General features: G+C 40.2%; 1 protein-coding gene across 1 annotated transcript; it reads right to left on the bottom strand.

Moving 5' to 3' along the window:
- Positions 1-898: 898 nt before the first annotated feature.
- Positions 899-15,612, bottom strand: STX11 (syntaxin 11). Its single transcript, XM_089528449.1, has 2 exons — positions 15,558-15,612; positions 899-2,041 (listed from the first exon to the last, which is right to left on the bottom strand). Exon 2 carries the CDS (start codon positions 2,031-2,033, stop codon positions 1,167-1,169), a length of 867 nt encoding a protein of 288 aa, XP_089384575.1. The 5' UTR covers positions 2,034-2,041; positions 15,558-15,612; the 3' UTR covers positions 899-1,166.
- Between the last annotated feature and the right edge of the window lie 658 nt (positions 15,613-16,270).

The following is a 16,270-nucleotide window of genomic DNA, read 5'->3' on the forward strand; positions in this document are numbered from 1 at the left end:
TATTGAGTTTCTTTAGAGCAGGGGTAGGCAACCTGCGGCCCGGCAAGGCCTTGGGACCGGCCCCAGCCCAGTCCTGCCGCCGATTGCCGCCGGGGCCTTTGGGGGGCAATTGTCTATAGAAGCCTCAGAAACATGCATTTATACTAAAAAAAATTTTAAAAATCAGCAAATTTTTTCGCGTGTCCATTTTTTAAAAAAAAGTGTCTTCCATTTGAAAATTTTGTCCTACATTTGTCCTGGTTTATTTATATATTTAGTTTTTTGAAAAAAATATATTTATTTATTTATTTTTTGGCTTCGGCCCCCCAGTTGTCTGAGGGACAGCAACCCGGCCCCCGGCTCAAAAAGGTTGCCTACCCCTGCTTTAGAGCTCCAAATGGTAGTTTTGCTTATATATTTGAGGTATATTTGTTTCGCAGGTTTCCACACAAATCTTACTGTTGACCACCAATTTTTCCTGCTTGGGCTCACTCTCCCACTTTCCAATGGCTAACTTTTCAGTCTTTCAGTGTTGACTCTTCAGCTCATTTCTCCTTACTCTTGTGTTGTTAAGACTTCTAGGCTCCTGCTATTTAGCTATGGCATTTTATACTTATTAGCATTTACATTTATTATGATGGTCAGAGCTACAGGACAGGTAGTAATTCAACTGCTTTTTCATATAATAACAGATACTTCTGTATCTTTATCTAATATAACGTATAGAAACATCAGTACATTTATAAAAAATAAATATATTTTATAGTTACAACACCATTATTTCAAACATATTGAGTCATGTGTGCACACGGTATCCATACTGCATCCATTTATGGATCTGTAATTTACTTTTTTTCATGTCAGAGTTCAATGTATTTCTTTAAATTCATGAGATTATTATTTTTTCCTGCATTGATAATGCCCTTTTGGGAACATTATTATTTATCTGATCAATATTTCTAAGATTCTGTATATGTTCCATTATTCCAGTAAATGTGGTCGTAGTGTGAGTCAGGGAGGCAAATTTTACCTTCTGTTATCCTGAAGCACACCATTGCTTCCTATCTGCTTTTGCTTTCAGTATATATTGGCAGGTTTAATTAAACCAACAAAAGAAAAAGAAATGAATGCACACTGTGAGTGTGAATGTGTCCCACAACACTGATCTTGTGGCTCAAGGAGGAAAATCAACCCCTACAGCATGATAAGCAGCAGCACAGGATTGTTCGGCAAGGATGTTTCCTCCTGTATTCAAGAGCTCTCCTCACTTCCCCTTTAGCTTCACCAACATAGTCTTCAACGTTTTGCACGTTAAGTTCAATGATATCAAAGGTGTCAGCCTGCTCTTCTACAAGCAAAGCTACCTGCATGAAAAGTTCATGGACTTCTCTTATCCGAGATTCCAGCTTCATCAGCTCTTTGTGCCGTGTCTCTATCTCATTCAAGGCTGAACGAGCTCCCTTTGCATCAGACAGAAGGTTCTCAGAAAAAACATCCCACCTGCCCTGCTCAATAATGTCCTCTATCTGATTCCCAGAGACATCCTTGCCCATGATCTCGAGCTGTCGCTGGATCCTGACCTTGCAGTTTTCTCGCTGGTTCATCTCAGTCTTATTGTAGTCAAACATGGCTTCCTGAAAAGCATGCATAAGATCAACGTAGTGGTCCTTTGACACACGGGCTATGATTGAATTTGGGCCATATTTTGTTTCTGCATCTTCACTGAAATCCCTCAAAGTCTGAAGTTTTCGGTGGATATCTTCACCACGGGTTTTGATGTCTTTAGCAATTGTGTTGGTATCACGTTTTATGCTACTGAAGCGGCGCATGGATGTAAGGAAGCGAGTGTTTTGTTTACCCAGCCGTCTGATGTCTTCCTTCAGGTGGTGGCTGCTTGTTCGGATTCCCTGAATGTCTTTGTAAATACTTGCTAAGGCATAATCTGTCTCAAACAGAAGATTTTCATGAGATAATTGTACATTGACCTCAGCTGTCGGAGAATGTTGACTGTAAAGCCTAGCGAGCTCATGAAGCTCAAAGAGACGGTCTCTCATTTTTGCTTCTGGGAAGAGAAAAGACAAATCAGTTAAAATAGCAAACTTCTTTTACCTGATCTAAATAGGTTGCAAAAGAAGCAGGTTTCATATTCCAAGTATCTATATTGGAACTTTTATGTCAGCATGTATGAGCATAGTAGTGTTCTTAACACTTTACTTACATGACTCTGTAAAGCCCATGCTATAATTCAAAACACTTATCTATATGCAATTGCAAGAACAGAGAGGAAATATTTGTATCATGAGTTAACCTTCAAATGCAGATCCTTATTCAAATAAAAGAGCAAACTGAAGTGCTGATTAGTATCTAAACTTAAAAGTTTTCCATCCACTGATTCAAATGAAGCCTGAATTCAAAGCACCATTTCCAGCACAACTGTGGTTTAAGGGTTCAGCTTTGAAAAAAATCTTAATGGTATTAGTTACACTTAGAAGATTTTCCAGAACCTTTTTTGGTTTGTTTTTGTGCTGTTTTTATATTACTAAATAGCCCAAAACATCCCCACCTCTCTTCTTACCAAAATCAGATGTCACATATTTGTGCCCTTTATTAATTAAAGACAGAGAGAGATGTTTAAAAGTGCATACTTCAGATAAGTTTATTTCAGTTGTGTAATGACTATGGCCCCATACAGACAGGCCAAAATAAAGCTGCTTCGGGTCACTTTGGAGGTATGTTGTTTAAATGTTGCATGCTTCCTAAGACTCCGGAAGCCACGCCAAAGCCACAATCCAGTCCTAAAGACTGGAGCATAGCTTTGGCACAGCTTCTGGACTCTTAGGACGTATGCATCATTTAAACAGCATACCTCCAAAGTGACCTGAAGCAGCTTTATTTTGGCAGTCTGTATGGGGCCTAAAGGACATTACTATTTATCAGTCCTTCAAGGTTTGAGGAATATGTAGGAAGGCATCCTATTGGTGAATCAGTGTAAATCAGACTTATGCCATCACTATGTATGTTTTTAGTCATTGTGGAGATAAGAATTTGACTCGGGAGACATAGCTACATACATATATGTCTTCCAGTGCAGGATCACAGCCATTATCTCATTTATTTATCCAATAGGTTTTTAACCTCCATGTGTCTCAGGATAGTATATGGCTGTTTGCCCATTTTATCTTCACAATGATCTTCAAAAGAGGTTGGGTTATGAGAATAGTGACCAGACATGTATCTTTGGGGAGCTTAGTAGCCAAGTGGGGATCTGAAGCAGATTCTTTCTTTCGAACACTCTCTATGCTACACTACTCTATACTGTTTTCTTGCCACCAGAGTAGAGGCTGGAAAACCAATGCTTCCATGTGGTAAGCATCCGATATTACATGGTCATAATGGCAAGTAGAAATAACCATAACTCTGCATGAAGCTCAGCACAGAAATTCAGAGTACATTTTGTTAGAGCAAGGCATGTTTTTTTTACCAGCCAAGAGACAAGTATTGTCAATTGACTAATGACCTGACAATCAAAAGCATGCAACAATGCTGACTATGCTTGAAGAGTTGTCCTACTGTCTTTAGAATACATATGTAGTTAATAGTTGCTATGTTACCATAAGTTGGAAAGGACTTGAAAGCACACCAGAACAACAATTACTTTGCTTTATTTCTTTTAAGAAATCATGTCAGAATGTATGATAATTAGAGGCTGAGTCTGCTACTCAGGCATTACAAAGAGATTAAATGTATATTGAATTGTTCATATTTATAGAATCCTTACTTAAGATTGCATTTAATTAGCAAATTTAGCAATTTTCTAAATTCACTGTTTCATCATTACATTAATTAATACAACTATCAGATCTGCTGATCATTAAGGTGATCATTAAAGTGCCTCTTCGATGGTTCTAATAAAGTGATTGTATTAAAAAGATTTGACTAACATAATATCTGACTGGTATTTTACCTATAAATTGACTGGAACTCTTTGAACCAGAAGAAATACCCAGTCCTAGAGCTTTACACTCTGAGCAGTATGTTAAAGAGCAGCATTTTCAAGATAAGTATTTGCGGTAAAAAAAACACCTAGTTTGTGTGGCAAGGCATTCAAAAAATTCTGTGTCACAAGAGGCTATAAGGAAAGGCAACACTGCTCATCTGAATTGAACCAGTATTAAACTGTGAAGGGGTGATATGATAGCCAGCGTTATGTAGTGGTTTGAATGTTAGACTATGACTCTGGAGAGCAGGATTCAAACCCCAGCACGGCTGTGAAAACCCACTGGGTGACCTTGGGCAAGTCACAGTCTCTCATCCTCAGAGGATGGCAATGACAAATCCCCACTGAAGAAACTTGCCAAGAAAACCCTGCAACAGGTTTGCCTTTGGGTTGCCATAAGCTGGAAACAATTTGAAGGCACACAACACACACACTCCAATAACGGGTCCTTTAAGCCTCACACTGATTAGAGACATATTACTGTTTTCAGTGGGAGATTTTTATATTTTTAAATGGCGATAATTTGTAATGACTGTCTTTTAATATCTTTGTTACCAATCTGCTCACACGGCCATTGGGGATGAGGCTTGCTTTGATAGCCTACAGATGCTTCCTCCTTACAATACCAAGTAACATTTAGACTGCATGATTCTGGTATTGTCATTCCCCATCCTTGTCTGCTTTTGTAAATTTGCAGGTGCATCTGCTCTTTGAAAGCCTACATGTGGAATTTTGTCCCTTTTTGACTGCTTTAATAAAGATACTGTCACAATATGGACTTTGGAGATAAATCAACAGTATCTGAATCTCAGTATCTGAATAAAACAACTTTTCTACATGAAAATATAAACCATAACTATAAGCACCTTTCAGAGACTGAATAAGTTGGGTTTTTTACTACAACTCTCAAGGTCCCTGAACCAATATAACTCGGGATTCTGGGAGTTATAGTCCAAAAAAGTAACTTGCCCATCTGTGGCATCTTTCATGTAATAGTTGCAACACAGGTTTACAAATTGATGAGAAAAATGTTGTAATAAGATTGCACCACAAAATACTTCTTAATTTAGTAAATTAAGTTTAGGCAAGGCTAGCTGGCTTTAAGTGTATCACATACAGTATTTAAATCCTATTTACCATGTTACACACTTTGAATCAACATAATTCAAAACATCCAAAATAATTCATCGTAACCTTTATAACTGCTGACAAAAGTGGAGATCTACAGTGTGACCAGCCACAGGGCCTAGCAGGTTTGGAAAGTGACAGACCTGCTCCTTTTTTCTTCTTAAAAGGTTCTTAAATGAGAGAGGTAGAATATCAGGATATGGAAGTGGCTATGATTACTGGACCAAAGCTCAAGGCCTTATTATCAATAATGGTTGGGGGGATGCTGGGAATAAGGGGACCATTTCACACTTTGCTGCTTGCCCATTTCTCTTCCTGTTTGGCTCTCTCAGGTTACTTCAGGCTTAGGTGAGTCCACGACTGGATTCCCTATTATGTGGTGATTTTATATACTGGTTTGTTGTCCTATCTAGTTTAAATACACCACTCTTTCCTATGTCAGGTAATCATGGCAAACTGTGGCTAGTTTACTACTTCACTTTTCTATCTCCTAATGTATATGGAAGGAAGAGAGGGCAGGCCCAGAACTGCAAGTTCACTGCAGCTCATTTATGCAGGAAGAAACAGTGGTTTCCCATTACAGCTGAGTCATATGATATCTGAATCCCTCATAGAAAGTGCTGTATTTCATACATATATGGTAGAACTGTCTTGTGAAGAATTAAAGATGCTTTTGCTGTGAACCTATGCTATGAACATAAAAACTAGTTCCAGCAACAGCAGAAGATTTGAGACTAATGTCTAGAATGTATCATTTTAGATTGTAAGTAAGTTCCTCTCCTCCCTAGGTCATGCATTGATTTAAGTGACTTTAAGTGTATTTTCATGTGACTGAATGTTTTGGCAGAGACAGAAAGAGAAACACTAGATACCATGGAGAAAAATTCTAGCCTACACATTTCCTTGTGGTGTTAGTTTTTCTGGATGTAGGAATATTTTTGTGTGGAGGAGCGCTCATTCATCCATAAATTCAACCTAGACAATATGAGGAAATAGAAATAACAAGAGTTCCTGTACCTTGGATCAAACATTGATCAGAATGGGAACTGCAGCCAAGAAGTCAGAAGACTAAGAATGGGGAGAGCAGCTATGAAATACCTAGAAAAGGTTCTCAAGAGCAAAGACGTACAACTAAGCACAAAAGTCAGAATCATACAAGCAATTGTGCTCCCCATTGCCATGTATGGATGCCATGTATGGAAAAAGAGAAAATAAATTCATTTGGGATGTGGTACTAGAGATGAGTGCTGAGGATATCATGCCAGAAGGACAAACAAATGGGTCATAGAACAGATTAAGCCTGAGAGCTCCCTGGAAGCCAAGATGACTAAACTGAAACTGTCATATTTTGGCCATGTCAAGAGAAGACACGGCTCATTAGAAAAGACCATAAGGCTAGGAATGATAGAAGGAAAGAGAAAGAGAGGAAGACCACACACTAGGTGGATAGACTCCATCAGGGAGGCCATGAGCATGAATCTGCAGGAACTGAGGACAGGGAGAACTGGAGATGTCTTATCCACAGGGGAGCCATGAGGGTAGCTAAAAACAACAACAAAGCACTCATTCGTATCACCTGCAGTCTGAAATTTTGCAATCAAGACAAGGACTATCACTTCTCTTCTGTTTATGAGAAACTGGCCTTGGTATCTGCCTAGTTCTCCAATTTCCCAAGAACAGTCACCAACCCTCACATCCTTTTTGATTTCACTTTCAAACACAACATGAAAAAGCACGGTCATTTGAGCATCAACAGCACCACTATTCTCTGTTGTCAGATGCTATATCACATACCTCAGTGAATCATGGGAGCAGCAATATTCTTACAGCATAACACTATAAGTATCTATGTACATTTGCAATCCTGATTCTCAACAAAATGGTTGTAATTCAGTCATCGTAATAAATCATGAATAGTCATGACAGGAATGAACCTAGCCTCTACTCAGGCTTGCATACTTCCCACAGACTTCTCCTTTTCTGACACAGACATGGGGATCGGTTAGGAAGTTTTCACTTCCATTTTTGAAAACAGCATTACTTGTTATAACATGTGAATTTGGCAAACTGTGGTTCTTTGTGCTCTCTGTGATTCACACAACTGGGTTATCCACATTTGCAGAGTGTATGGTTCAGAAGCTTCTAGAATAGTTACACAAACTTTTGGGTTTTCTATCAGCTCTATCCCCCACTGTTCTCACTCAGTCTCTGTTATAAATTATAAAAAAATATAAATTGTTTATTTATTAACCGCTTTTCCCAGGAGCAAAGCAGTGTACAACATGTAAGATAAATACATTACAAGCAATGACATATTTTAAAATTTGGGAAATATTAAAATGGCTTACAGTCTAAAATCAAATATTTACAACATAGCATACAGTTCGGCAATTGTTAAGATTCCAATAAATACACCATAGACAATCGGGGGGGGGGGGGGACTTATTACAAGGAGTTAGGAGGGTACGCTTGTAGGAAGAGGTAGGTTTTTAGTGCCTTTTTAAAGGCTTCCACTGTTTCACTAAGGCGGATCTCATCTGGTAAAGCATTCCAGAGAGAAGGCGCTGCAGCTGTAAAAGACCTTTGCTGGGTAGTCGCCAATCTCACTTTAGGATGACCGAGTAATAATTTACCTGATGTCCTGAGTGTGCGGGGAGGATTATGCAGAGAGAGGCATTCCCTCAGGTAACCTGGGCCCAAGCCATTTAGGGCTTTAAAGGTAATAACCAACACTTTGTACTGGGACCGGAAACGAATTGGCAGCCAGTGAAGAGATTCTAAAACAGGTGTTATGTGGGCAGATCTCGCTGTCCCCATAATCAGTCTGGCTGCAGCATTTTGGATCAATTGAAGTTTCCGTACCTGATACAAAGGTAGCCCCATGTAGAGCGCATTGCAGAAATCCAAACAGGAGGTTACCAGTGCATGTACTACATTTTCTAGGTCCCCTCGGTCCAGACAGGGACGTAGTTGGCGTATCAGCCGAAGCTGGTACCAAGCACTCCTGGCCTTCGCATCTACTTGAGATGTTAATTGTAGAGATGAATCCAGGAGAACACCCAAACTACGAACTGTGTCCTTTAGGGGATGTTTAACCCCATCTAGGACAGGATGACAAATTTCCCTGCCCGGGCCAGGGGAACCTATCATGAGTACCTCTGTTTTCTCTGGATTCAGTCTGAGTTTGTTTTTACTCATCCAGCCCATTACTGCCCCCAGGCAGGCATCCAGAGGAGAGATACCATCCTGTTAACTCTGTCTTGTTTGAAACAAGCCAATATGAAAGCATAGCTAATAAAGTTGACTTGATTCAAGAAACCACAGTTATGATTAAACACAATTTGACTGACATGCTAAACTATGCTTAATCTAAAATGGAAGCAGGTTTATAAGCTTACAGCTGTTCTAGAGGAAGGGAAGAAGTACAGAAGGCTGGGTTCCTTGACCCACCTTGATAAACCATTTAAATTTATAAATATATTTATTTATTATGTAAATTTATTATGACTTCGGAGTGCAATCAATATGAATTTGGAAGCAAATATAGAATGCATATTTAATTTACAGTGCAATGCTATACATGTCTGCACAGAAGCAAATACCACTGAAATCAATGGCACTTACCCCCAGAAGTGTATACAGAACTGCAACTTTAACCATGGCTTCACAAATTCTCAAGGTGAAAACCCTTCCCTTGGATTCTCTTCACACCCAGCTGAAAACTGAAGAGGCACAAGAAACTCATAGTTTCCTTACTTTCTGCAACATATGGCAGGAAATGAAACATGATTCTGCTCTCTTCTCCTCAACTCCATCCACAGATATGGACAGAAGACTTGGGGGAAGGAAGAAAGGCTGGTTAGTAGGCTATCTGGACTACCATGCATTCAGGCTTTGGATGGCACTGTATATATTGAATTTTTTTTTATGACACCAGGACTAGTCAGACAGGAATCACTAGCTAATAACTGCTGCTGCCTTGGATTATATGAAGACAAAGTTCAGATACTAGAAGTCCTGTTTGACTTGTTCTTAAGTGTTCCTTTAGGGCCAACCATTAGTCATTTTCTAGATCTCCCAATGCTCATGGAGACAACCACTGTACATCCTGGGGGGGCTTGAGAAATTTCCTCTACTTTGTGCAGGGGTATGTGTTAACTTTGCCACAGCTGTGGTTTTTAGAGCTGAAATCTTCTGTCTTTTCAAGCCCCTTTCCAGCACCAGGGCCCCAGTCTCAAACTCTTCCTACTATGAGCACTTAAAAATATAGGGAGGTCCTATTCACAGATCAGGCTTACCCAAAGGCACCAGATCCTATCTGATTTTGCAAGCTAAGCAGGGTCAGCCCAGGTTAGTAGTGGGAAGAGAGACTGCCAATGAATATCAGATGTTGTAGGCTATATTTTAGAGGAAGGAACTGGCCCAACCATCTCTGAGTATTCCTTATCTAAGAAATTAATGGGCTTGCCCTAAATTGACAGGTGACTTGAAGGCACACACACACACACACACACTCATAGATCTCCTAGGTCGCTTCTAGTTTGTTTCAGCTTTGGTGTGTCAATAGGAGTACTGACAACCCACAGTCTGAGCAGAGGCAGTGTGTGTAACCCTGAGCAGCCCAAGAGATGCTATTAGCAGGGATAATCTGACAATTTGTGTCTGTCTGAGTTTACTGAACACACTGAAATGATAAAAACAATGAAGAGATGGTTGTTAATTTGAAGAAAGGAGAATGTGAAGTAATTTATTCTGCTCTATGAAGTAGTTATATTTGTGTTGTTACCAATCAATCAAATCTATCCAGAAACAGAAAACTAAAAATACTTATACTAAAAGAACAAGTGAATATAAAAGTACCCTATTGATTTTTCTTGTTTGTAGGAGCTAGTACCAAAATACTGTCACTGATTACTTTTGGAATGCAAGTCATAAGACATATCTTGTACATTTCCATGTTAACAAGCGGTTGACTCATATCAGCTAACTATGCAAGTAAGATTACTAAGCATCATGTTTTACATTCAAAGTACTATAACCACATTATCTAACTACTCACGGCATCATTCCTATAAGGCATATTCTATAAGGTGATTAGAAATCTCATGATGACAACACTCATGAGTGCTAACTGCATTATGAAATTAAGGTCATTAGATGGGAGCTAACAAAGTTCCTTTCATTACTAATCAGAAATTCCCAGGGTATCTCAAATTCATTTTTATGCTTCACATTTTCCATGATGTATATCTGTGCATGCTTGTGCAGGCATATACAAGACACTAAAATGCAAATATTACCAATAAATAAGGCAATGTAAAGTAAAACAAATGTATATACAATGTGACAAATATATAAAAAGAATTGTCAAAAAAGCTGTCAAGTTGAAAAACCACTCAACTGGATTCCCTTTTAATGGGTATTTTTTCATCAAGGAAAAAAAAGTTACACTGAGATTGTTTTTCAAACTTGTTAACACAGCAATGGAAATCATGTGGCCCTTCATATGCTCTTGGAGTGCAGTTCCCAGCATTCTTCATCACTGAGTATGCTAGTTATGATAGCTAGGACATGTAGTTCAACAACATCTGGAGGACCACATGAATCTCCTCTCTCTGTCAACAGAACAAAACTATGCCTATCTGCTGAAAAGTACTGTAAATCCCATTGAGTTTATTGGGGTGTATGTTAGCCAGCATGGCATAGTGGTTTGAGTGTTGGACTATGACTCTGGAGACCAGGGTTTGATTCCCCGCTCAGCCATGAAACCCTCTGGATGACCTTGGACAAATCACATACTCTCAGCCCCAGGGGAAGGCAATGGCAAATCTTGCCAAGCAACCCCATGATAGGTTCACCTTACACTGGAAATGACTTGAAGGCACCCAACAACAACAACAACAAATATTAATATAATACAGCAATTTATGAGATAGTTTGATATAAAATTGCATTTTAAGTTACTAGAGATTGAGACTGAGATCCTAAAAGTACAATCTAAGGCCCTAAACACCCAGAAGACTCTGAACTTGGTAGAACCTCAGCTTTCCCTACTTTTCCAAGCTCATGATGGAGTAACTACTGCTTGCTAGCCTTCAAGCTCACTATTTTCTCACTAAAATACAGTAACATCCAAAACCCACAAAGCAGTGATAACTTTATAGGAACAACAAAAATGCACAAAATACATGATACAAGCTTTCAAAGCTCCACTATCTTCTTCATCAGGCAAAAGTGTTAAAAATTCAAACAGGAGAAAGAAAGAAAAAACGATATTGGAATCGCAAGCCTACATTTTGTCAGAACGTTGCTACAGTTGTTCTCAGTTAAGATGCTATGGAGGGATGCACATGTAGGCAGAGACCATTCCTCCTTTTTGGCCACACAGGCTCTGGGTGTCAAAGAATCATAAAGTCAAGGAAATTAAACATTTAAACTCCATTAGCAATTAGCAATTTCCTGGACTTTATAGCTTTGTTTCTCAGAGCCTGCATGCCCAAAAAGGAGGAATGGCCTCCCTCCGTTACCTTCTTTACTGAGAACAACATCTTGACAAAATGTAGGCCTGGAACTCTAATATTGTCATTTTTTTCTTTCTTTTCCCTGTATGATTTTTAACCCCTTTGCCTGATGAAGAAGCCAGTGGACAAAAGCATCATGTATTTTGTGCATTTTGGTTGTCCCTATAAAGGTATTGCTGTTTTGTGAGTTTTGAATGTCACTGGATTTTGCTGTATGGCCAACAGTACTGTCCCTGGATATATTTTCTCACTACTTAAGTTTTTAGTACTGTGCTTAGTTTCCCAGTAGTTAACAACATTTGGACAACAAATTGTTGTTGCTGTTTTGGTTGGAGGTCACTGAGTACCAGAATGGGAGAAACATTCATTTCCATTATCACCAAAGAATCCCTAGGTATCAGAGGGCAGCCAGGGGGTCTTAAGTAACACCATCCATGTGCACTGAGATGTATGTCTCCGTGTTGGGGGGGGGGCGACACTGTGTATGTGTAGTCTTGTCTTCCTAGATAACACCGTATGTGACCCTTTGGTCTGAAAAGCTTGTGCAGCCTTGTTCTAGCATAGTGGAGCAACTGGTGATCGTGCCTCAACTCATACGTGAGTCCAGAAACACCCTTAAAGCTGCAATCACATAAACATTTATCTTGAAATCAGTCCCACTGTACTCAAAGGATTTCCTTCTGAATAGACATATAGGATTACATAGTTAATGGTACATACAATGCACAAATATTTAGGATAACTATAAACAACATAATGGAGGCCTATGGAGGTTTGTATATGAAAGAAGCAACCAAACCACCATGTGAAATACATTCTAGCATATGAAATAACAGCAAGGCAATATATTTCACAGTTTTAAATGTAAAAATGAAGGTGTAGAGAGTTATAACATTATGAAATTGCTGCACTGGAAAATGTAGGTTTAAGTTATGGATTCTTACACCCCGTATTTCTGTCTATAAAAAGAGGATGGAAATCTTTTGAGATAGCTCAAACGTTACTGAGGAAAGAAGAGGCACAAAGTTCTCTTTCCAAACACCCCATTCCAAGGAAGATCTTTAGATTCAAGATGTTGTACGATGCACAATCCCCAGAGATTGCAGTGTGTATGTATGCGTTGCGCACAGACACACACTGTAGCACACTGTGGGAGTCCCGTTAGCTAATACCAGCCTCTCTGGTGTCAGGGGTGCGGGCAGATTTGGTCCTCACTACAACAGCATCCCTAGTAACAGTGTTTTGCTGCTGTTGTTGTCCTCCTTGTTGTTGTATGCCTTCAAGTCCTTTGGATTTATGGTGACCCTAACATGGGGTTTTCTTGGCAAGATTGGTTCAGAGGAAGTTTGCCATTGCCTTCCTCTGAGATGGAGATCGTGTGACTTGGCCATGGTCACCTTCCTGATAAAAAACATTTTTAGGCTAGAAAGTAAAGGAGTGTTCCCATGAACACAACTGAGGTTAAGACAGAGACCCCAAGGAGATGCTAACAAACCAATATTTTGTATGCAAAGGGATTTTGCAGCACTTTTGAGATGGCTATGTCTCTGAATAACATGAATTCTGGTTTTGTTTTGTTTTTAATTAAGACCATCATCTGTCATCACGCAGGGTGAGGTATTTCCTTACATTGCTGGTTTTAGGTGTATGTGGGATTCTATGCTTGATGTGCCAAAAAACATAACTGACTTTGGTACTGTAGCTGTGGATGGCAGCTTTTGCAACACTATCTCAACTCTCTCTTGGACTGGCCCTGTTGGTCATGTAGCATCTAGCTTGTGCAACTAATGGGTCACAGGAAACAAGCAGACAACTTAGAAAAATTACAGCAACAAATTTCTCAAACTTTTTATTTTCTTTAACACTAGTTACACTAAAATCCACGAAGCAGTGATACCTTTATTGGACCGACTAAAATGCACAATATACATGTTGCAAGCTTTCAAAGCTCCACTGGCTTCTTCATCAGGTGAAGGCGTTAAAAACCATTCAGGAGGGGTAAAACTGAAGATGGTACTCATATGCCTGAATTTTGCAAGAGATAACCTTCCATGTCATCTGAACTAAGAACAAAAACAGCAAAATGCAGACCTATGACTAACATCTTCAAATTTTTTCTCCTTCATGGTTTTTAACACCTTGCCTGATGAAAAAGCCAGGAGAGTTTCGAAAGCTTGCAACATGTAAACCCCATTGATTCAATGGGTCTAAACTAGTTAAAACACTAATTAGGCCACTAGCTCTGAGCCAGGAATGGGCTTTTGGACTTATATCTAAGTTACAAATCAGTGTTGAAAACAAAATATATTTTGTTTCTTTTTAAAGTTCTTGTAATGTTATAAAAGACTGCTTAACTAGTTCATCGTCACTGATGCATATATCCATCTTTATTTAGTCATGAAGTAGCCTTCTCCCCACGGTTACTTTATACAACAATATAAGTAGTTGTTGTTCTTTGCCTTCAAGCCACTTCTGACTTATGGTGACTCTGTCACAGGATTTTCTTGACAAGAGTTGCTTCGAGTGGATTTGACATGCAGCTGTCTGAGGCTGAGAAAATGTGACTTGCCCAAGGTCACTGAGTGGGTTTCTATGGCCATGCAAGCATCACCCAGAGTCCTACGGTGCAAATACACTGTAGAAACAATGCAGTGTGACAGCGCTCTAAGTGCTGTAGTCCCATCCTATGGAATCCTAGGATTTGTAGTTTTTACAAGGTCTTTAGCCTTCTCTGCCAAAGAGTGCTGGTGCTTCACTAAACCACACATCCCAGGATTCTGTAGGATGGACCCACAGCAGTTGAAGTGGTGTCAAACTGCATTATTTCTACAGTGTGGGTACACCCCTAACCTGACATTCAAAACCCTACACCACACTGGCTCCTACATTTTCTCTAGCACTGCAATATCCCTTTTTAAGGGGCTATAATTGTACGTATTTTCTCCAGTGCTGCATAACTAACACAGCTCACAAGGAGGTGGGCATAAGATTGTCATGATAATGAAAGTAACGGTGCCATCTCTCCACTTTGGTGGGTGTGGGGTACTTAGTTAAGAGGAAACATGTTAGAGCCAGGCTTTACCAAACTGAAGTGGTTTCGCTGGTGGAAGCACAACAGATGGACAGCCATCACCAGGGGTCAAAAACTCCCATCCCATACAAAATATGACTTAGGGTGACGTCCCCACACACTTGATGTCAGTGGAAGAAATCATAATCATAATAACAACTGCATTATTATTATTATTATTATTATTATTAGCAACAAATGTAGTCAGAGACATAGGACACAGTGACCTGCCTGGATCTAATCAGAATCACCTGGAGCCCTAAATAAGCTAGTTTCAATATACTGACTACACACACACACTTTCAATATATATATATATATATATATATATACACACACATTATATATTTTCAATATATAAATACATTTATTATTTACATTTATTTTGAGCACTGGACTAGGACTCTCTCTATATCTATATCTATTCATTATATAGTTTCAACAGTACACTTATTTTGAGCACTAGACTAGGACTTTGGAGACCAGGGTTCCAATTCTGGCTCACCCATGGAAACCCACTGGGTGACTTTGGGCAAGTCACACTCTCTCAGCCTCAGAGGACGGCCATAGCAAACCCCCTCTGAAGAAACATGCCTAGAACACCCCATGACTGGGTCGCCTTAGGGTCGCCATAAGTCAGAAACAACATGGAAGGCACACAACAACAACAACAACTCCCATTGACACCCCCCCCCAAATCCCGCCCTCTCTCTATCCTGGAGGGAGAGGGAGGAAGATAAAAAAACAACAAATTCCGACTCCCAGAATTCCATAGCCTTGGGCCAGGGCAGTTAAAGCGGTGTCAAACCGGGTTATGTCTCCAGTCTGGATGCAGCCTCGTTCAAACCCTGAAGGAACTCACCTTAGGCAGGGGCGCGAAGGACCAAGGGCGCTTGGCAGCCTCTCCAAAGACTCTCTATCCAAGACTACTAGTCTCCTCTCTCTGCCTTCCCTCGTGGGACCCGCCTGGCCCCGACTCTGCCCGCCCTTGGCCACGCCCCCTCATCTCCTCCTCGCAGCCCATTGGCCGCCTGGAAAGAGAGAGAACGCGGGAAACGAGAAGGGAACTCCCCCGCCTGGAATCTCCCCGGGTGACGTCAGGGCATTCCTGGGAGGTTTCCCTGGAGCGTCATCAGCGCCCAGAGCAGAGTGAGCCCTTCAAGGAGGACCTTCAAGGGATAAAAGGAATGGAAGGCATGCTCTAATAAAAGCTCACAGAAATAACACCCAAACAATGATGCCTTTATGGGGCCAACCAAAATGCACAATATACATGTTGCAAGCTATCGATATCACCCTGGCTTCTTCGTCAGGCAAGCAGGAGAAAGACATTGAAGAAGTTAGTCAAGGGCCTGCATTTTGCTGCTTCTGGTCTTAGTTCAGATGGTAGGGATGGGATGGGTATTTCTTGCAGGCTGGAACCTCCTTTCTGGCCATGCGGCCACTGGTAGATTTTGAAAGCCAAGGAAATTTAATGTCCATTTGCAATTCAAAAGATGTTTCCTTGGGATCCGGCATGTCTCCTTCCTCACAGAAATATAGATTCATGCTCAGGGTGACCAGATTGTCCTCACT

This window comes from Sceloporus occidentalis, unplaced genomic scaffold (genome assembly GCF_023333645.1).
Source record: "Sceloporus occidentalis isolate IW3139 unplaced genomic scaffold, rSceOcc1.0.p SCAF_6, whole genome shotgun sequence".
In the NCBI taxonomy this organism is placed as follows: Eukaryota; Metazoa; Chordata; class Lepidosauria; order Squamata; family Phrynosomatidae; genus Sceloporus; species Sceloporus occidentalis.